Raw genomic sequence first — 23171 nt, forward strand, 5'->3', positions numbered from 1 at the left:
TTCAAACCCTAGCACGTGAGCAAGATACCTGTACTCACAATGCTCTGAAAAACAACTATTATTAACTGCTGAAAACTGAAATATGCAGAAAAATGAACATCTCACAGCAATTCCAGAGAGTAACACCAGCCCGTTTTGAACCCCAAAGTCTTTTTATTAATCAGAAAATCAGATTACAAGAGAGCTTTCTCAGTACAGACTCACAGATCAAATAAACCTGTAAAATGACCCCCTAAGACCCTATAAAAAGGAAATGATCCCAACGGCTAGTTTTGGGTGATCCATGTAGAACTGATCTCGACCGTTGATGAGGATCAAGACATCTCTTGATCTCATCCGTCGATTTTATTTAAAAATGATATTTTGCATGTGTTCACAAAAAATATTATTATTTTATTATTTAGGGTTTTTGCTTTGTTTTATGAATTTTTTATTATATTTTTTTTTTTTTTATTTATTTTTTTATTTTTTTTTTTTTTATTTTAATATTTTATTTATTTTCTAAATGGATCATTTGAACCAAACCGTTGGAAACATCCCCTAGGACCTAGGACCTAGGACTCATGAGGGGATTTAAACATTTCTCAACCCTCAAGACACATTACATCATGACTTTTACAATTTACATCTTAAGGGGACGAACCCACTTTAACATAGACCCTCATAAACCACCCAGTTCTGCGACACAACTATAATCTAGCAGATTAACACGCTAGGATTCTCCTAAAGTCCTAATAACAAAATGCATCCCGACTTTGGGGTCGGGTTTGAAGGAAAACTCTGCCGATCCATGGATCGGTGAGACTAAAAACCTCCCGGGACGCAGATCATCATTAGAAAGTTAGGTCCACCTAGGCAACTTTACATACATGACTCTGATCTGCTTAGATTATTTACAATTCAAACATGCAGACTGGGTTTACAACAAAAATGATCAAGCTATCGATGACTGTAGGCTGGCACGGACATGTCGCTCAGGAGCTACCCCTCTCTGCCAACAGAAAGGAGGTGGACTGCATGGGAAGTTGACCAGTAGTGGTCAACAGGCCCAAAGATAGCTTTATATCAGAGCTCTCCACATATGATCCGGTCAGTGCTCTCTCTCATTTGACATGCTTCTTGAAGGAGGGTTATCTATCGCTAAGTACATTAACCATTTCTGTAATCATGTGTTTTCATTTAATGTTTTGGGGCATACTAATATGGATCACAGGTCAAGCTAGATGACTGACCGTTCTTGATTGTACACTTTCTCCCATGCTTCACCTAGGAGGTTATCCTCTACCCCTAGTCCAGCTTGACCTCCCCTGAGGTTCTTCCTTTAGGAGGGGCACTAATAGGAGGCACTGATTGAAGTAGCATTTGATGTGAAAATTCTGAATTTGCATTGACTGGCAATTCCCGAGAGGTTTTAACACACATCCAGTTATTCTCTTCTATGCTTTCATACTGATCTCTTGTTTTTACATGTATGCGAGTATCTTTGCATTGCTATGACTGAAATCATATCAGTTACTCCACAACTTAAGTGGGTACCAAGTACAAATCTTGGAAATTAGACCTCTATAGCATCTTCAAATGATACCTTTACCAGTTATAGAAAATTGAGCTCTTCTTTGTTTTCTGTAATAAGAACCAGTATGAACTCCTGGCCCTTAAAGCTTTCTACATGATCAAATTTCCTCCCAAGCAGTTTCAATTTCTTATAACTGCAATATTCTTTCAATATTTCCAAATTGAACTTCCTCCATCGAAATCCCTTGCTTTTTATCTTAGAAGCCCTCCTAACCTGACTTGTAACAATCATCATTATAAGTTCATTACTTCTAGAAGACCCATGAGTGAATCCGGTGGATAAGTTGTATGGTCTTTGGACCATGCTTAAATTTCGATCTTCAACAAGCCATTCTTAAAAGCTTCCATAAAGCAAATCACCTATGTGAAAAAGTATAATCTGCATCAGTGTTGTCTTCATCATGAGTGTGTTCCTCGACATTGTTCCAAGTACTAACAGCAGAGACAATATAGTACACTGGATGTTCATCTTTTGGTCACTATTAAACTGTTCCATAAACTCATATATCAATAGGCTGATCACAACAATCCAACATAATCCTTTTCCTAGGCTGATTCCTTCTGTTTTCTGTTTTAATGTTGATTTGTAATCACGTGCATAAATATTTTACATAATTTGCAGCTGAAATTATGACTGACAATTGTTATAAATGCAATGCTATTATGTCCTTTTCTTGTAAGATGAGAATGAAGTGCAGTTTCTATATTAAAATTCAATCAGCCATATAACTACAAGAAGATTTAGAAAACCAATGCCTACCTTCGGTTAAATTGGTAAGGTGACAAAACACCTGATGGATCTCGAGCTGCCCATCCTGAACAGTTCTCCTTGCTGTCTTCTTTAGTATTCATGGTGTACCTATATTTCAACCAATGATTGAATCATGACATGAATATCTCGAGGAAATCTCACTTTTTACCGAATACATGATATAGAATTGAGAAGCTAACATTAGTTATAATATATAGCTACTTCAGATAATTAATAGTGTTCAATAAACAATGAATCCTCCAAACATTTACTCGAGGAAATAAAAATATGATGTTTTGTTAAAACTGCACAATAAGAATGGCATCAATGTTGTTCTGTAGATCCCAAGTGAGTGACATGTTGAATTTGTAACTAGGGTCGCTCTTCATAATGTACATTTGGTCACTTGATGTAATTGTATTTATCATTGTAAAGCATATTTATAAATGTTTGAGTCGAAGAAAAATTTATTTTGAGTCAAATTCCCATTGAGACTTTTTAAAGATAAAACTTTGAATTTTTGAAATGTAATTTTTGGCTCCAAAAATGTCAAGTCTGTTTCCCTCTAAGTCAAGTTGGCCTTGGCTCCAAAAGACACCCATTCAACCTAGACAAAGCACTATATAAAGGCAGCACCCCCTCCTCCACTTGGGCATTCGATCTCTCACACACAAGACAAGTTTTGGCAAGCAAGCGAAGGGCAAGAAGGACGAAGTAGGACAAAGAAGAAGACTGGAATCGCTCTTTTCTCTCTCTCTAGCAACTCACACGTGTGGACTAGTCTCTCACTCTCTGTGGTTCACATTTTTTGGGGGCAACTATTGCAGGGGAGCAAAATTTAATGGTAACTGGGGCAACTATTGCAAGGCTGAAATTCTAGGGCCACTGGTAATTGTAGGAGAGCTGGAATTTTGGGTCAAGCAGGTAGAGTGAATTGTTGCATCTGATTGGGTAACTTGACTTGGACGAGAAGCCCAGGTTTGACCATAGGTCTAAGTGTATCTCTTATTGAACAAGAAGAATTTCTCTATTGAAAAAGGTTGTTGGGCTTTTCCCCTTGGTGGGTTTTCCCAAGGTAAATTTTGTCTTGTTTTGTGCATTGTGATCTCTATTGTTCTATTCTTCTTTATGGTTGAATTTCTTAAGTATAATTGCTAAATGATATATTGGAATAAGTCAAAAGAAGACCTACATCAAAAGTAATTATCAAAATTTCAGAAATATTGTGCTAACCCTAATTGCACTAAGAAAATCAACACGGTATCAAAGCTTTGGTGAAGGAAGGAAGGAAAATTGTGATCACCTTGAAAAAACCCTACATTGCATTTTATTCAAGTCCTTGTAGATTGGTTTCTATGGCTTCTTCTATGAAATCTGAAAACAAACTAGAGGGAGCATCAAACTTCAGAGCTTGGAAAGTTAAAATAGATATTCTTCTTGCCAAAACCAAGGTTTTGGATATCATAACAAGGAAGGTTACTGAACCAGTTGATGAAGTAGGGAAAGCAAGATTCAAGGAGGATGACATCAATGCTATGAGTCTTATAGTGGACTGTGAAAATTCCACAACGGGAATCCCTATTGCAACAAGCTCATGTTACTTCTCCTACTTGTTAATCCATACAAGTTATTTACTGTGTTCTACGACAAATATCGAAGTAAATATTATTGTAGCCTTCACTTAATTAAATTATAAGAGAAAACAAGATACTGAGCAATAAAGAAAATGCAACACAATAGACACTGCTATTTTTGGACAAATGTCCCTAGAAAAACCCAACGCGGGAAAACCGGTGCAACAGTTTTGAGGGTTTATTATTATTAGGCAGTAGCAAATTTTGAATACATCTCTGAATACCTCTCAGGTTATTCAGTTACAGAGAGAGAAATACTGGCAGAAAGAATTGTGAGATTACCTCACACTATCACTGGAAATCCTGGCTGATCCAGCCCCAAAATGATTGCCCCCGGCTTTTCTAGCTGCGTCTACGCAATATCTGCGTCAGCCTAGTGTCAAGCTCTCTAGGGACAACATCAATCCTCTGGTTGTTCGATTTGTTGCTCAGGAGATTCGATTTATGCCTCCCGGTCTCACACCCCGGCTCCCGGCTTCTGAAACTCAAATTCCCTCTCCAAATTTAAGGCTCCCTCTTGGCTTCTACGTTGCCTCTGTGTGGCTCTGCGTCATCCCCTCTGGCTCAGCGTTGCCACAGCTGAATTACTCTCTGCCTCTCTCTGTTAATGATTCTCCGGCTTAGAAAATCTCTCTCTCTAGATGTTATCCCTGCCCCTCAACTGCAAGAAATCTCCTCAATCGAATTTCCTCCTGAGAACTTCTCACTTCGGAAATTTAATTTCTTGATCTCTCTTGGTGTGTTTTCCAAATGACCCTCAAGCCCCTTCTTATATCTTCCTGTTGGAAAACCAACGACCTAGATTGAGTCCTAATCAAAGGCTCAGATCATTTTGACTTGATCCCCGTCTTTTTCTACAAGTTACACCCACAATTACGTTAATACCCATTAATATTTTAATTTTCCTAAGTTTAGACTTAGTAACTCCATTAAAAATATTAATTATTTAATAAAATCATCTCTCGGTGGAATTTCCCGAAATGGTTTCCGGGTTCTCTGGAATGCATCTGCCCAATCTTCCCTGCAAAAATTGAGGCTTAGAGCACCTCTGATGCTACCCCAAATCAACACTCCCTCTTAGAGAGGAATGTGCTATAGCAATATACTGTTGTTGCATACTTATCTGACTCTAAAGCATCGTCCTCTGCACTGCTGAAGTCTGACATGTTGTCCACCAACTGCTGTGTTGTTGCTGCAACTGTACTGTTGCCTTTGACACTGCCACTGTCAATGCTACATTTGTACTACCACTCCCTCTCAAATGTTGCATCTACTATGCTGCTACCACTGCCACTACTAATATTGCATCTGTACTGCAACTCAGTTGCTAAGAAAAGCAACTGAAAAACATCCAAAATCACTGAATTAACTTTGTTTAGTATGATACCACGTGAATGTTGGAACTGATTGCTGCTAGTCTCTGTGCTAACCCTCTAAATCTACTGTGTTGTTGCTGACCTCTGCTCTGTGCCATTTGCACCGCTGCCAACTCTGCTCTGCGTTGTTCAATCTCTGGCACTCCTAGCCACTGCAACTGTCTCCCCAACACTCCTCGAAATCAACCGACGCTAATCCATCCTACTATCACTGATCTGGGCTCCCGTAGCAAGGCATTGATCCAAGAGGTAGACTCCTCAAGGATCCTACCCATCTGTAGCTCTTTCTAACTACAACTTCAAATCAGCCCAGCTTCATGGCGAACTCCTCCTGTTCGATCTTCCCGGCTGCAACCTTAGGATCGTGTTGAAATTTCTAAGTCTGACACGTTAGAAATCCCTACTGCATTATCTGGTTTAATTTCTCCTACTTGTTCATTCCATTAACAAATTATTTATAAATATAAACACTGAAATAAACACAAATGCAGCCTTAACTCATATAGAGATCAGCAACTGAAATAATTGATACAAACACACAAGGGACACCGTTATTTTTGGACAATCAATCCCTAGAAAAATCGAATGCGAGAAAACCGGTGCAACAGATATGAGGGTTTTATTATTATGCAATTTTTGAATACAACTAGAGTGCTAGAAATGGCTCACCCAACAGAGAATGCCCTCGGGAGTAGTACCTCTCCTCAGAGACAGATATTCTGGCTTATCAATCACCGGATTAACGATCCCACGCAACAATGGCAGCTCCTTAGCTGCACAGGAAAGTTACTCCAAGCTTCTCTACTGCTCTACGTCACTCTGCCCGGACTGCGTCACCCTTCCTGGCTCACCAGTACTCAGTCTGCCCCACGAAAATTCTCCCAACGCTGCCTCTTGTCCCTGCGCCAGCTCTGCTAGCCTCTGTGTCAAACCTCAGACCCTCTGCATCACCCACGCTGGCCTCTTCAGCGTCTGCGTAGCTCCCAGCTGCCTCAATGTAGCACCCAACTGCCTGTGCGTAAACCTCTCCAAGCTCTGCGTTGTCTCTCTAGCACTATCTCTACCTCTCTGCTATGTATTCTTGGCCTCGTGCCGAACTTCCCCTCGCTGCAACAGATCACTAGCTCGATTCTCTCAGCAAAACCCCACTCTAGAAAATCGAACTAACTGATCAACTTGGTGTATCTCCCACTGACCCTCAAACCTCCTCTTATACTTTTCCTGTTGAGTCTTCGACGGCCGAGATTAAGTCCCTAATCAATGACTAAGATTAGATTTGGCTTGATCCATGTCATTTAGAACATTCTCACCCAGTTTTATATTAATACCCATTAATATTTTAATTTTCCTAAGTTTAGACTTAGGAACCCCATTAAAATATTAATTATTTTAATATCTCTCCAACAAGGTGGAATTCCACCAAACCATTTCTGGGTCTTAGAGATCTTATGTGCCTTAGCCTCTCCACCAATTTTCATGGCTAGAGCACATCCGATGCTACCACAAATCAACAAATCATGCTTCTAATCCTTGTCCTTTTTCTTCAAAGGAAACTAGGATGCATAGTGGCCCATCTCGCCACATCTGAAACACTTCACCTTGGAGACATCCTTCTTTCGTCTTTGCTGCCCCTGTTGTCCCTTCAATGCAAGGGCTACATTATCCTCCTCCTCCTTGGGCATCGACCCACTGTTGTTGCTACTTCCATCAAGTTTGACCTTGACTAGGTCTCTCCTCAACTCCTCTTGTTTTAGAGCTACCCACATCTCATTCCAATTAGGCAATGTTGTTCTGCCCAGGATACTCTGGACAAAGACTTGCCAATCATCTGAGACAGAATTGAGGGCCAGTCTAACTAACTCTGAATCCTGAGGTGTATTCCCCGCAGCAGACAACTCATCACGGGGTTTCCTTCAAGTTCGTGAGGAATGGATCCACAAACTCTCCCTTCTGCATCTGGGCAGATCTCAGCTTCTACTCCAAGTACATCTTTCGCTACTCAAAATATCCCTGATATAATGTGGCTAAGGCATCCCACATCTCCTTAGCAGTTCCTCTACTAGAAACGTGACACACCACATGATCCTTGACTCCATCCAAGATCATCCTCTTGGCCTTCGCCATCTAAGCTCTATAAATGTTCAGCAGATCTGCATCCATAGGCACAGCCACCACGTTGTCGACATATGTCTTGAGGGCATGCTCACTAAGAAGGAAAGACATTCTAGCCTTCCAAATGACATAGTTGGATGCTCCGTCCAACCTGTCCTGATCCCTCAAGCCACTGGTTGCCATATTTGCCAACAAATGTCAAAAATCCTCTCTCTGATTCTCACTGTTGTTGCTTGGCCAATGAGAAAATGGACTTCTCAGCGGGAAGTCTACTGAGGAAAAGTTCCCTCAAAGTTCTTCTCTTCTCTCTTCTGACGTTTTTCAGCCCAATAATCTGCCTGCTGAAAATTTTGCGTCCCACCCACTCTCTCATGTTGAGGCTTCAGTGTTGCTCCCTCTGCCCCCGCAAAAATTCGAACTAGAAGTCCTTCTCTCCGTCGACTCACTCCAAGAGAGACTACCTCAAAAATTTGCACTCCCAGATTGGCACTGCGTTAACCTTCTGCGGGTTTCGAACAGCTGCCCCCTGCAACTTTTTCGAACTCCCTTCTTCTGCTCAGCATTGGATCTACCGACTCTGCTCTTCTTGCATCACCTGCACCTCTGATATCATGTGAAAAATCCACAATTAGAATCCCTACTGTAGCAAACTGATGTTACTTCTCCTACTTGTTAATCCATACAAGTTATTTACTCTGTTCTACGGCAAATATCAAAGTAAATACTACTACAACCTTCAGTTAATTAAATTATAAGTGGAAACAAGATACTGAGCAAGAAAGAAAATACAACACAATAACATCGTTACTTTTGGACAAATGTCCCCTGATAAACCCAATGTGGGAAAATCGGTGCAGTGATTCAAGGGTTTATTATTATTAAGCAGTAGAAAATTTTGAATACATCTCTGAATACCTCTCAAGTCATTCAGTTACAGAGAGAGAAATACTAGCTGAAAGAATTGTGAGATTTCCTCACACTATCACTGGAAATCCTGGCTAATCCAGCCCCAAAATGATTGCTCCCGGCTTTTCTGGTTGCCTCTGCGCTGCCTCTACGCAGTATCTACGTCAGCCCAGCATCAAGCTCTCTCGGTACAACGTCAATCCTCTAGCTGTTCGATTTGTTGCGCAGGAAATTTGATTTTTTCCTCCCGGTCTCACATCCCGACTCTCGGCTTCTGAAACTCAAATTCCCTCTGCAAATTTTGGACTCCCTCTTGGCTTCTACACTACCTCTATGTGGCTCTGCGTCAGCCCCTCTGGCTCAGTGCTCCCACTGCTACATCACTCTCTGCCCCTCTCTATTGATGATTCTTCGGCTAACAAAATCTCTCTCTGTGGATGCTATCCTTGCCCCTCAACTACAAGAAATCTCCTCAATTGAATATCCTCCTGAAAACTTCTCCCTTCAGAAATTCGATCTCTTGATCTCTCTCGGTGTGTTTTCCAAATGACCCTCAAGCCCCTTCTTATATCTTCCTGTTGGACAACCAACGGCCTAGATTAATTCCTAATCAAAGGCTAGGATCGTTTTGCCTTGATCTCTGTCTTTTTCTAGAAGTTACACCCACAATTAGATTAATACCCATTAATATTTTAATTTTCCTAAGTTTAGACTTACGAACTCCATTAAAAATATTAATTATTTCAATAAAATCGTCTCTGAGTGGAATTTCCCAAAACGGTTTCTGGGTTCTTTGGAATGCATGTGCCCAAGCTTCCCTACAAAATTTGAGGCTTAGAGCACATTCGGTGCTACCCCAAATTAATATGAACTCCATTAGGGATCATTTGGTTCCCTACATTACAAAACTTGACACCTCAAAGAAGATGTATGATGCCCTGATGAATCTCTATACTATCAAGAACATTGGTCAATCAATGAGATTAAAGAATGAACTTTGAAATACAAGGATGACTAATGACGGCGTTGTGGCTTCTTACTTCGTAAGGATTTTTCAAATAAAGATCAAATTCAAACAATTGGTGAATCCACTGATGATCAAGAACTAGTGATTACAACACTCAATGGTCTTCCTAGATCATGGGACAATTTTGCAACAGGTATAAGCAGTTGGAAGGATGATCCTACATTTGAACAACTATGGACATTTAGTGCTCAAGAAGAAGCAAGATTGATGACTAGGGACCTCAACACAAGAAGTCAGGAAAGGGATCTTCTTCCTCTAAGAAGAAGAAAGACTAATCAATGATCCAATGTTATGGCTATCAAGAATATGGACATTTCAAGAGATATTATCCTAATATGGCCAATAACAAGAAGAGAAAAGGGAAACAACATGCTTTCGCAGTAGATGCTGAATAGGAAAAACCAAAGAAGTCCAAAGGTGATAAGAATTTTTTTCACTGTTCAGCTTTGACAAGTTCCTTTGCAGATGATGATGACATGTGGTTGGTAGATAGTGGAGCATCAAGGCACACAACCAAAGAGCATGGGAATCTTTCAAGTATGACAGTGTGGGAAATACTAAGAGGGGGATGAATCAATATTTCAATTACAATTAGTTAATTTTTCCTTTTCAAAGCATTAATTATCTTCAACATTAGATTAAAAGCATAAATCAATACTGCATTGAATCAAGACAGTAGACACCAAAATTTTTTAGGTGGAAACCCTTCCGGGAGAAAAACCACCAAATCCTTCTCTAATAATTTTTTGAGTGCATCAATGCTTCAGCTCCAACTAAAAGGGAAGCCCCATCTCCCTAGTACTCTAGGAAAGCATTCTACTTTTGTCAAGCAGCTCCAACCCCTGAAAAGATGCTCCTACACCCTGTTTTACTAGCACCCACTGGAAGGATGCTCCAACGACCTGCAAGCTCCCACTTGTCCTAGCACCACCTTGCCACCCTGAAGTATTTTTCAGGCTACAACCTGAAGGTGACTTCAACCACCTACCTAGCACCACCTAACCACGCTGAAAATGATAATTAAATTGACAAGCAATTGTGGGCTCCTGTACCAAGGACAATAACCCACTTACAACATTATTCAACAAAATCCCTTACTGCCAATGTGCTTTAGATGTAAAATAAAATCCCTTCACACCTTGACAATGAATCCCTTTTGTTGAACTTCTTCAATTGATAAGGGAAATGCACAATATTGTTTAGAATTAATCAATTGTTGTTATATTAATAATAAATGTACCTGATGCTAGATGAACCCCTATTGCTGCAACCAAAACAAATCTTCAATTGTTGTTGATACTCAAACTGATGATGAACTCTGAATCTCACTTTTGCAAAATTAGAACCCTTACTGATTGAAAATGACCATAATAAGACAACTCCAGGTTAAACCAAATAACTGTCAATCTGAAACCCTTAACTTTTATAACAAAAGGAATATGATGATAAAACCCTACACTTGCAATCTAATGACGAGACAGTTGCAGGTGATTTGACAAAGTAACCCTAATTGTTTCAACCAATTTCAGATGTAAAGTTATACTTCAGTGAAACCCTACATCAGATGTATTGTGCAGTTGATAGTGAAGCTCAAATCAATGACAAAAAATCCTTACTAGTGAATCGTGATAATGGTAGTGAGGCTTCTTGACTTCAAGATGATAATGCTACTTTTAATAGTGAGATGGCTTGATGATATTGCAAGATGGTGAAAGCCCTTATTACAAAACTAGACCAGCGACAATAAAAATCCTTGCTCATGTTCAAGCTTCAATAAAGCAGCGTTTCTCAAGGACCATACAATATATGCTTCAAAACCATATGTTCTGATAAGGCATACTTCCACATTGTTTCTTAACATCTATAATTGCTTTAGCACTGGTTAAGATAAACGATCATACACCAGATGATGATTAGGGCTTACCTCAACTGGTTAGGGTTTTTCACAAAAGACTCCAAAAATTATCCCTGCTATACAGAACTTGCTTGCAACATTTGTCATGACAACTAGTTAAAGAATGCCCTACTTTGCTCCTCAAATCTGGAGGATGTAAATAGACCGAACCCTTGATATTTCACGAGTAATGAAACCATTACACTTCAGGCATTTGTTGACCTTCAAGGATTCAGATGGCAATTACACTAGGACAGAGTGATCGAACTGTCATTTGTATGATCACAGATGCTCTGAAATTATGCTTTCAAAAATAACCATGATTGCAGGGAAAACAAGTCCGCAGGGATCACAAGGAATTCATGGTTATGTGTAGTTGGGATCACCAGTTGCAAACCCAGATCAAAATAGCCACAGGATTATTAAAGGTTTGCAATACAACATGTTGAAGTTTCTACATTTACTTAGTTAGAAACCCTCCATGGACTTTATCTGATTTATTCCTATCTACTTGTTATTTTCCTTAACAAGTTATTTACAATGTAAATACTGAAAATAAACACTAGTTCATGCTCAACATATTACAGATCAGTAACTAAAAGAAACAAAAACAAACACACCATATGACACCATTATTTTTGGACTAATGGCCCCGGAAAAACCCAATGTGGGAAAACCGGTGCAGCGATCTGAGGGTTTTCTTATTAAGAAATATCAGAGTACAATCTGGGTGCCAAAACTGGCCTACCCAATAGAGAATTTCCTTGGCAGTAATACCTCTCAGTTTCTCACAAATCTACTAGCTGAAACCCTGGATAATCCTTCTGGCAGCTACTCAGCACCAATCTACTCCAGAAACCCCAACATCTGCACAATCTGTGGACTGCGTCAGCCCCTCTCTGCCTCACGTTGGCCCTGTGTCACCCCGGATGGGTCTACATCAGCCCTGGGAGGCCCTGCGTCAGCCCTCTGGCCCTCTGCGTCAGCAACGCTAGCTTCTCTGAGGCTCTACGCAGCTCCCGACAGCCTCTGCATGGCCCTGCGTGAGCCCTGGCTGGCCCTGCATCACTCTCTCTGCCTGCTCTGCTGCTCTCCCGACACTATCTATGCCTCTCTGTACTCAATGCCCCTCAGCTGCTCTCTGATCACTGATTCTATCTCTCTTAGCAAACCCTGCTCTAGAGAATAGAATGACTGATCACTCTGGTGTGTTCTCCAAGTGACCCTCAAGCCTCCTCCTATACTTTTCTTGTTGACATATCAACGGCCAAGATTAAGTCCCTAATCAACGGCTAAAATTAGATCTGGCTTGATCCATGTCTTTTGGACCATTCTAACACAGATTCATATTAATAATCCATTAAAAATATTATTTATTTTAATATCTCCTGATTTGTTTAGAATCTGTCCAAACCCTTTCTAGGTATTGGAGATCTCATGTGCCCCAACCTCTCCACCAAAGTTCGTGGCTAGAGCACATCTGATGCTACCCCAAATCAACACTCCCTCTTAGCGAGGACTATGCTCTAGAAATACTCCTCACTGAGTATTACTCTGATCATCCGACATCGATACCTGTGTTGATGCTAGGTCTTCCTACCCAACATCCTCTGCACTGCTGCAACCTGTACTGCTACTGCCCATGGTTCTGCCTCTGCCACAGCTGCATCTGTACGACAGCTCCCTCTACATCTGTGCCGCTGCTGGTCCTTTCTCCCAGCACTGTATCCGCACTACACCTCCTCTCATCATGTTGCATCGTGCTACCCACTGTTGCACTGCAACTCAGTTACTAAGAAGTAAGTAATTGATCTCCCAATCTGACCTCCCTGTTGGGCTAGAGATACCCACTGATGTTGAAGCTCCCTCTGCCGCTGACAAGTGCTCCCTCTCTGACCTCTATGATGTTGCAACAACTCCCTGCATCTTGCACCGTTGCACACCTCTCTGTGCCATCCTGCACTGGTGCAACACTCCTGTGCCTCTCGCACTGCTGCAGCCTGCTAGCCTCATGCTGTCTCGAGACTCCTACATTGTAGCTCTCTCTGCCACTCCATCTGCATCCATCTCTACCCACATTAGCCAATCCTGCTACTCCTCTTCGAGGCTCCCATAGCAAGGTCTAATTCAAGAAGTTGGGTACCTCGAGGATCCTGCCCTTCATCGCCTATAGTCCACCTAACTACAACTCAATGTCTCCCCATTTCTGCTCAAGTGGTGCGTGTGCACTCATGGCACACAGAACAAACAGGATCCTAGCCTTCTAGTTGGATGCCTCATCCAACCTGTCCTGATCCCTCAACCAATTCATGGCCATCTCTCTGCTCTTCTTGTCGACTCCTCCGAGTCTCTCTACTTCCCTCCTGGAAGTCCTCTGTTTGACTCCTGCTGAGTCTCTCTACTTCCCTCCTGGAAGTCCTCAGTTCGACTCCTGCTCAATCTCTCTACTTCCCGTCTGGAAGTTCTCGTCTAGACTCCCTCTGAGTCCTGATTTCCCTCCTGGAAATCCTTCTGCCACTTGTCGAGATGCCTCCTACTCTGATCGTCTTGTGCAACAGCACCACTAATCCGGGTTCCTCGACTAGAAACCCTCAGTAGCAACTCCTTTGGCCCTGCTCTGTCAGGTACTGTTCTGACTACAGTACCTCACCAACTCCACTCTGCAATATTCCTGCAACTTTCTAAACCCCAGCATCTTGAAGGTGAGAGCTCCCAGGCTCTACACAATCCCGGCACCAGCAACTTGGCCTCCTCAGCCAACTGCGTCAGCCTTCCCAGCGACTGCATGGCTCTACGTGAGGCTCCCTTTGCCTTCCCTAGCTTCTGCGTTGCCTCTTCTCGGCTCACCTTTGATGACGCAGTAACTACCTCACCCTTCCCTTGTTGCTACTCTGCTAGAAACAGCTTCTGTCACCTCGAGACAGTTGTTTTCTGCTGCTATCACTCCGCTCAACTGATATCCTTAGTCCTCCTGTGATCTGCAATCACCCTCTGATTAGATCTGGCTTGATCCATGTCTTTTGGACCATTCTAACACAGATTCATATTAATGCACATTAATATTTTATTTTCCCTAAGTTTAGACTTAGGGACTCCATTAAAAATATTAATTATTTTAATATCTCCTTATCTGTTTAGAATCTGTCCAAACCCTTTCTGGGTATTGAAGATCTCATGTGCCACAACCTCTCCACCAAATTTCGTGGCTAGAGCACATCCAATGCTACCCCAAATCAACACAACAAGGTCGCATAAAATATGAATTTTCTTGCTCAAAACTGCGAATACTTGTTGCTTCGAGGGAATGAAAAATCTGGAAATGCCAACCAGTCAATTTACTGCTTCAGGAATGTCCTAATACAAAGGGCTGAAACCATAGAGATGATAAACACGTGCGCACATAAGAATCCCAACAAAAACTCCTTGTATTCAGGTCTTGACGACCTAGAATAGTTACATCTGCTCTGGAGTGAATTTCAGAGCATATTTGAAGTTCTCTAATCAATGCAAGTTCCCTACAAAGTATTGACAAAATAGTAATACCCTTCAACCCAAAAGACATAACTTAGCCCCAAACAAAATTTCGTTGTTCCAGATTCGAGCCACTCTTATGATCTGGTCTTTCTCCACAGGGTCGAAAAGGATTTCAGGAGCAGATTACTTCAAATGAAAAAAGCATTTAATCCATGCCTAGAGATGGAGACGAGGCATCTTTATATAGGTTTTGGAGGACATGATTTGGGCAACGGACTTAATGTTTGGAGGGCAAAACGAAATTTTGAATTTCAAAATTGATAGAGCCTGTTGACCACTCTGTGTCAACTACCCTATAGCAGTTCACATTTTTGCAAAGGATTTCATCATGTTCGAGCAATCAAATATCATGGATTCATCATCATTAGTCGTCAGTTTATCTGAATTGTAAACCCATTTTGCAAAATTTTAATGTAAATGATGCTAGTAAGACCATGTATGTATGTAAAAACCTAAGTAAGCCTATTATTTTGGCGACGAATTTCATTCTAGGAGGTTTTTTGTCTCACTCATTCATTTGTGTTTCTAAACAAGGATGATCGAGAAAGTTTTTTCCTCTAGTCTCACCCCAAAGCTAGACTGGAATATATCGTCAAGGTCTTAGGTGAGTCCTAGTGTTTTAGTCGAGTCTTTTGTAAAAGTGATTTGGGAATAATTTAAGCTAATTGGCTAAATTATTTTATTACAAATCACTTGGTCTACTAGATCATATTGAGTCGCAAAATTGGGTAATAAATTGAGGGTCTATAACGAACGGGTGCTCCCCATTTGAAGGTTGAAATGTAATTATCTTATGTAAAAAAAATATTTTAGTGCATGGTCCCTCATACTTAAACCCCATGGCTAAAATATTAGAGGGTGGAAAAATTATTAATCCCCTCAAGTGTCAATTAATTAAATTTTCTAGCAAAAATAAATTAAAATCCTAAGCCAAAAATTTAAATAATTAGAGTCAAAATTAAAGTCCTAGAGAAATTATTTTCTGAAAGTAGAAAAATTCGTGGGTCTTCAAGAAATTAATTTTTGGAGGTCCCCCACCAAGGGAATATTGGAAATTTAAAAAAAAATGGACCCTTGGGCCATGGTGGTTAAGTCAAAGTCAATTTTTTGATAAATTTAACTCAAAATAATTATTTTTGAACTAATAAAAAAATGCCTTATATAAGAAATTCGAAAATTCCTCATAAAATTAAAATTTTCGACGGTAGAGATTAAAAGACGATCAAACATTTATCAACGCTTAAGATTATTTTGACAGGGATCAAGCCAACTAGCCGTTATTTTCCACTTGGAGACTTTATCTATATATTAGAAGTCGTTTGCTTCTCAAGACAAAAAATTTTTAAAAAGAAGCTTTGCGTCAAGCTCTGCTGGTTGTAATACTTTTGATCAATAAAGCAAAAGACTTTGGGGTTTATTCATGGTGGTGTTCCTCTTCTGCTTCTTGTGGTAATTTTTTGGATCGTGTTCTTAATTCTCTATTGAATAATATTTTATAAGTTATTATTTCTTTAGCCAGTGATTGGAATAACTATTTGCACAGATATCTTACATTAGTTATGTTGATTTTGAGTAGCATCGAATGTGATCTAGCTCCGAAATTTTGTGGAGGGGCTAATATTCATTAGATCTCCAAGACCCAGATATCGTTTGGAGAAATTCCACCCGGATAATGATTTATTAAAATAATTAATAATTTTAATGGGGTCCTAAGTCTAAACTTAGTAAAATAAAAATATTAATGGATATTAATAAAGATATGGGTGAGAAACTTCTAAGAGACGAGGATCAAGTCTATTTTAATCTTATCCGTTGATTAAGGACTTAATCTCAGTCATTGATTCATCAACAGGAAAAATATAAGAGAAGACTTGAGAGTCATTTGAAGATACACTGGGCAAATACTTAGTAACCCGAGGGATATTGATTCTCAAGGAGAAGAAGTTCGATTTCAAAGGGAGAGTAGCAGGGTGAAGGAAGAAGAGGGTATCACCATCAGTCAAAGACTGAGGAAGAGGTGACGCGGAGCATCTAAGAGACAGCACAGAGGGAAGAGCAGTGAGACAGTGCAGTTGGAGATGCAGTTCTCACGCAGGCTTGCAAGAATTGGCGCAGAGGAGGGTAGAGGGTCTCCAGGGTGTCAGAACTTCTCCAGGAGGAGAAAAATTGTCTCAGGTGTTTTCTCTCAGAAGTGTCTCAGTATTTTGTAGAATCTTTCTTTGTAATGAGATTGTTGCTGAAGATTAATAAATAAACCCTCATCTGCTGCATCGGTTTTCCCACATTGGGTTTTTCCAGGGACAAATGTCCAAAAATCACTGTGTTGATGTGATTGATTCTTGTGCTTGTATATCAGTTTTCCCGCATTGGGTTTTTCCAGGGACAAATGTCCAAAAATTATTGTGTTGATGTGATTGATTCTTGTGCTTGTATATCACTATTATTTTCTCTATCCTATTATGTGATAACAACAGTAGAATTTATTTTAATGTTTACTGGAGGGTTTTTGTAAATAATTTATTGTGGAAAATAAGTAGGATAAATAAATCAGTAACTGTAGTAGAATTTCGTGTTAGAAATTTTCACATGGTATCAAAGCAAAGATAGGGCAACAGGATTAAAGAATCTACTATGAGTCAAGAGCATGATGTCAGGGCATCAACTCAGAGGGACTCACACAGATCTCCAGAGAGAGAAGAGAGCACGAAGAACATGGATCGTGATTATTCTATGTTAACTTCTAGACTAGAAGAAGAAGTCGCTTGCCTAGCAAGTTTTGCCTCCTCTGAGGTTTGGTATATAGATAGTGGAGCTTCTTGGCATATGACAGGAATACGAGAATGTTTTTTGAATTATCAGGAAGAAAAAATGAACTTCCGGATCACTATGGGAAATAAGTCAAAATGTACCCCCGTAGGAAGAGCTACTGTAGTCTTTCAAACAAAAGCAAGGGATCGACTTCGAGCAACCAATGTGTTGCACGTGCCAGAACTTACTCTCTATATCTCAGCTTCAAAACAAGGGCTATGATGTTTTCTTCATTAAGGAGAAAGTATATGTCAAGCACCCGAGTTGGAAAAAGAAGGCCCAGATAGGAGTCAGAAGTAACAGGCTGTATAAATTACAGCTAGAATCTCCAATGGCACTGATAGGCAGCAGTGGGGAAAAAGATTTGAATGAACTATGGCACAGGAGGATGGGACACTTACACCATGGGGCTCTAAGAATTCTCGGAAGAACTGTAACAGGAGTTCCAGAGTTGAGTACCAAACGAGATGATGTATGCAGAGGGTGCGCACTAGGCAAGTACGCCAAAGCAGCATTTTCCAGAAGTAACAATAGGGCTAAGAGTGTTCTAGGATTGATACACTCAGATATCTGCGGACCCATGTCCACAAAAGCTCTTAGTGGTGCCGAATACTTCGTCACCTTCATTGATGACCATTCCAGAAAGACTTGGATCTACTTTCTAAAAACCAAGGATGAGGTTTTTGGTTGATTCAAAGAGTTCAAGGCTCTAGTTGATAATCTAACAGGAAAGAGGACAAAGATATTGTGCTCAGACAAAGGTGGAGAATACATGGACAAGGACTTCACTGATTTTTGCGCAAGGGAAGGCATCAGAAGAGAGTGGACAACTCCCTATAATCCGAAGCAGAATGGAGTAGCAGAAAGGAAGAACAGGACTATTGTTGAAGCAACCAGTGCAATATTGTATGATCAGGGTATGCCCAAGTTTCTATGGGCAGAAGCATGTAACACGGTCGTTTATGTCCAGAACAACACTCCTCACAGGGCATTAGGTAAGATTACTCCGGAGAGTCTTCACCGGTAAGAAACCCGCAGTGAGTCATTTCAGGATATTTGGGAGTTTGGCATACTGCCATGTACCTGAAGAAAAGAGGAAGAAATTGTTGGCATTATGGCACAGGATTGGAGCTATGGCACAGGTGTTGTCCTTGATGGCAACTCTCTTTGGTAACAGATCTCAGTTCAGGCTGTCAGAATGAAGGAAAAGTCATATACGCAGGTTCATCTAGACGAAGGCGCATATACACGCAGGTTATACGTTTCAAAGGCGCGTATGCGTATACACGCACTTTCATGCAAGGAAAAGCGCGTATATGTTGGACAACTTACCTTTGGTCCGTGGTAGTTAGTCCTTGGTATTTGAACCTATGGTTTTGGACCATGGTACCTCGTCAAACGTGTTGATCCCAAGTATTGGGTCCGTGGTATTGGTTTATTATGGTTTTGGACCGTGGTATTATGGAAGGCCTAAAACTATAAAAGAGGAAGGAGATCATGTGGCAAGGTATCATCTGAATTACTATTGAATATCTGATAAAGTGCGAGATCTGAAATATTGGTGATTAGCGTTGTGGAGCAGATCTGGATCTGAATGAAGGAAGAACCTTAGCACAAAGAAGGATAAGTTCTATTGATGGGTCATAATCTCTTGGCTTGAATGATAATATCTTTTCATGATTTTGATCGGTTATATATGGCGCATGCGTGATCTATAAATCTGATAATCTAGGTTAATCAGTGCATGAATATTTGAAAGAGTGAATTATCTTTTGTAGATCTGTACGCAGGTTCAGTTCAGCTAAGGCGCGTATATACGCAGGTTCAGTGAAGGAAAACAGCGTATACGCAGGTTGTTTCATATTCAGAAGCGTATACACGCAGGTTTCAGGCTATTAAAGTAGCGTATATATATATATATATATTTTGAGTTGTGATCTTGTTGCTTCTCTTTATTGTTGTAGTGTTCTGGGTTCAGATTTGGTGTGTGGTTACTGTTACTGTGATCTGGGTACAGTTGTCAGAGAAGTGTTTATTCTAATTCAGTTTTGATTGGTGAGAAGGTGATTGGTTAATGCAGAAATTCTTGATGTTTGATTGATGTTATTTGTGGATCCAGTCTGAAAATTTATGAAACGTGGTCCCTGAAAGAAAGAAGAAGGTTGTAGCCTTCTGTAGGCCAGCACCTACGTACTAGTATCTTGGCTAGTACAAGAGAAAAGGGGGTTGTAGCTCCCTTCCAGGAGAAGCTAGAAAACGAGAGAGGGTTGTAGCTCTCTGCAGGTTGTAGCCTCCGTACTGGTAAAGGACTGCACCAGTACAATTGTAAAAAGAAGTTTCTAATAAAAGAGAATATAGAGACGAATTGCAGCAGGTGGTTTTCACCCACATTGGGTTTCCACCTTATATCTTGTGTTCTTGTGTGCGATTGTCTTTCTGCTCTGTTTTACTATTTCTGGTTACTGGTTATTTGCTTTTGAATCACAGATCAACAATCAACATCAGAAAGATAAAGTAAATTAAAAGTTTGCATTATATACGCGGGTTTCCTTCTTCATAATTGCGTATATACGCGGGTTTAATTAACAGAAGTAGCGTATATCATTTGATTTTGAAAAGGGAATATTTGACTTGATAATACTGATTCACCCCCACTCTCAGTTTTATTTCCAAGAATTGGTATCAGAGCCAGGTTCTTCAAAAGAAGTTTGATCGCTTGAAGGGAGATCGTTCATCATGAGCAACTACGAGAGGGAAGCATCAATCAGGCCAACGATTTTTGATGGGACAAACTTCGTTTATTGGAAGGTAAGAGTAGCCTATCTTCAATCTCTTGGTACAGAAGTCTGGGATATCATAGATACAGGGTATACTTTTCGATCAGCAACTCCTACAGATCCGGCTGAAAAGAAGAAATATGAAACAAATGCAAAGCCGATCAATACTCTATTAGGATGCCTATCTCAATCAGAATTTGTCAAGGTAATGCAGTTTAAACCTGCAAAAGAGATATGGGACAAGATTGTTCTGAGCTATGAAGGAGATGATCAGGTAAAACAAGCAAAACTTCAAACCCTCAGGATTCAGTATGAAAATCTCAGGATGTATAATGATGAAAGTGTGGCTAACTTTTTTTTTCGTGTAGATGAGATTGTTAATTGTATGAAAAATTTGGGTGAAGAAATAAAAGAGGCTGTTGTGGTTGAAAAAGTTCTAAGATCTTTGTCCCCTAGGTTTGAATCTAAAGTTTCTGCAATAGAAGAAAAAGAGAATCTACAAAGCCTTAAAATGTCACAGCTGCATGGAATTCTAACTGCTTATGAAATGAGGAAAGGAGGTCCATCAAACAGGAGAGAAGTTGCCTTCAAGGCTTCAGGCAAAGGAGAGTACTATGAGTCAGGACACGTGTCAGAAGAAGAAGAAGAATCAAATTTTGTCAGAAATCTTCAACGGGGTACTCGACGGTTCCAAAGTAAGTTACCTTTCAAATGCTTTGTTTGTGGAAGAGTCGGTCACTATGCTGCCAAATGTCCTCACAAGGATAAGATTGACAAAGGGAAGGAACCTGTTAGATGGAACAAGAAACAAAATGCAACTAAGAAAAGTTACTACACTCATGAAGACAGTGATGGCCTATCAAATAGTGACGAAGATGAACGAGGTAATGATTATAAACTTTTAATGGCTTTTGAAGATGATGATTACATGGATGCTATAGATGTGGATGACTTTTATGAAGAGATTTCTAGACTCAAGACATGTTTAGAAGAAAAGAATGTGATCATTGATACTCTGCAATTTCAACTTGATGAAAAAGAAAAATCTCTTGAGAAGTTAGAATGTGAAATTGTTGGCCTTAGAAAAGAAATTGAGAAAACAAAGGTTCTTAATCTTAAGTTTGTTAAAGGATCTGAAACTCTGAATGAGATTATCAATGTACAACATTCTCCACTAATCAAGACAGGTCTGGGTTATAATGGAGAAACATCTCAAGCATCCACCTCAAAGAGTTATCTTGATGCAACAAGGAGGAATGAGCAAAAGCCCAATGGAGATCATCAGGTAAAGCAGGGACGAATTACATCAAGAACAAACAGAGACTACCAGGTAAACCAGGGGCAATCCATCTTAAGGGTGAACAAAAGCTACAACCAACCACAGGTAAAAACTTCTCAATTTGCTTCAAGAATGGATGACAATAGAAATTACAATCATTTGGCTGGTAGATTTGATAATCGCAGAAGTTTCTTCAATGGCCAATGTTTCTCTTGCCATAACTTTGGTCACAAAGCAGCTCAATGTGTTGCTTATAAGACAATCATGACTAGAGAAGCTCAAAAACAAAGAAGTATGACTGGGATTACGAAAAGGACCTATAACAACTTTTCGGCCCTTGAAAATGAAATTGAATGTTCTGTTTATAATAACTTCGGTCATGAAGATTCTGAATGCAGGAGCAGGTTTCGGCAGACAAAGGAACAAGCCTCAAGCACCAAAACATGGAGAATAAAGGAACCAAAAACAGAAAGATGTGGGATAGCTTTTTATGCAGAAGGACAAGAAAATCTATGGTACATCGACAGCGGATGTTCAAAGCATATGACAGGTGATAAAGAAAAACTTGAATCATATACTGCTTTAGAAAAGGGAAAGAAAGTTTCTTTTGGAAATGATACCCCTGCAGCCATAAAAGGAAAAGGCACTGCTCAGTTGAAAGAAAAGGTCAAAGCTGGAAATGTTTTATGTGTTGATGGCTTGAAGCATAATCTACTAAGTGTCAGTCAGATGTGCGATCAAGGAACAGAGGTAATATTTCGATCAAATGGATGCAGTGTTCGTGATCTTGATACAGGAAAAACAGTGATCAAAGGCAAAAGAACTCCAAATAATCTATACATATTTGAAGAAAGACAACAACAATGCTATTTGAGCAAGGATGATGAACATTGGTTATGGCACCGGAGGTTGGGGCATCTAAACTTTTCACAAATAAGGAAAGCATGCAAATACCAGGCAGTTCGTGGTCTTCCAGATATCAAAATTCCAGACAACACCATATGCAAATCATGTCAGTTTGGTAATCAAACCAGAACTAACTTCCCTGAGAAGGAAGGATCAGCCAGCAGGCCTCTTGAACTAGTCCATACAGATGTATGTGGTCCATTTAGGACAAGGTCACCTCGAGGAGAAGAATACTTTATATTATTCATTGACGACTTCTCCAGGATGGTTTGGTTGGGACTTATGAAACACAAGGACGAAGCATTTGAAGAATTCAAATCTTTCAAAGCCTTGGCTGAAAACGAATCAGATCACAAAATTAAGTGCCTCAGGTCCGACAGAGGTGGGGAGTTTACCTCAAATGAATTTTCGATTTTTGTGAAGAACATGGAATAAGAAGGGAATTCTCTATAGCTAGGACTCCTCAACAAAATGGAGTGGTGGAAAGAATGAACGGAACGGTCCAACAAATGGCTCGTGCTATGCTTGATGAGTCTGGGACTCCTGCAACCTTCTGGGGTGAAGCTGCATTTGCTGCGGTTGTTATTCTCAA

The 23171-nt window shown here is 40.2% G+C and overlaps 1 protein-coding gene across 3 annotated transcripts in view; it reads right to left on the reverse strand.

Annotated features, from left to right (window-relative positions):
• The window catches only part of LOC149162866 (putative cinnamyl alcohol dehydrogenase 1), a 410094-nt gene that overhangs the window by 258966 nt on the left and 127957 nt on the right, over nt 1–23171 (reverse strand). For all 3 annotated transcript variants that reach the window (XM_089437422.1, XM_089437421.1, XM_089437420.1), the window contains exon 2: nt 2336–2434. In XM_089437422.1, coding sequence (XP_089293548.1) covers nt 2336–2427 — 92 coding nt within the window. In that variant the 5' untranslated portion in view covers nt 2428–2434. The remainder of the gene's footprint in view (nt 1–2335; nt 2435–23171) is intronic.

The sequence above is a fragment of the Pinus tabuliformis genome, chromosome 5_2 (genome assembly GCF_031772625.1).
Source record: "Pinus tabuliformis cultivar Carrire ecotype Pingquan chromosome 5_2, CPIR1, whole genome shotgun sequence".
Taxonomy (NCBI): domain Eukaryota; kingdom Viridiplantae; phylum Streptophyta; class Pinopsida; order Pinales; family Pinaceae; genus Pinus; species Pinus tabuliformis.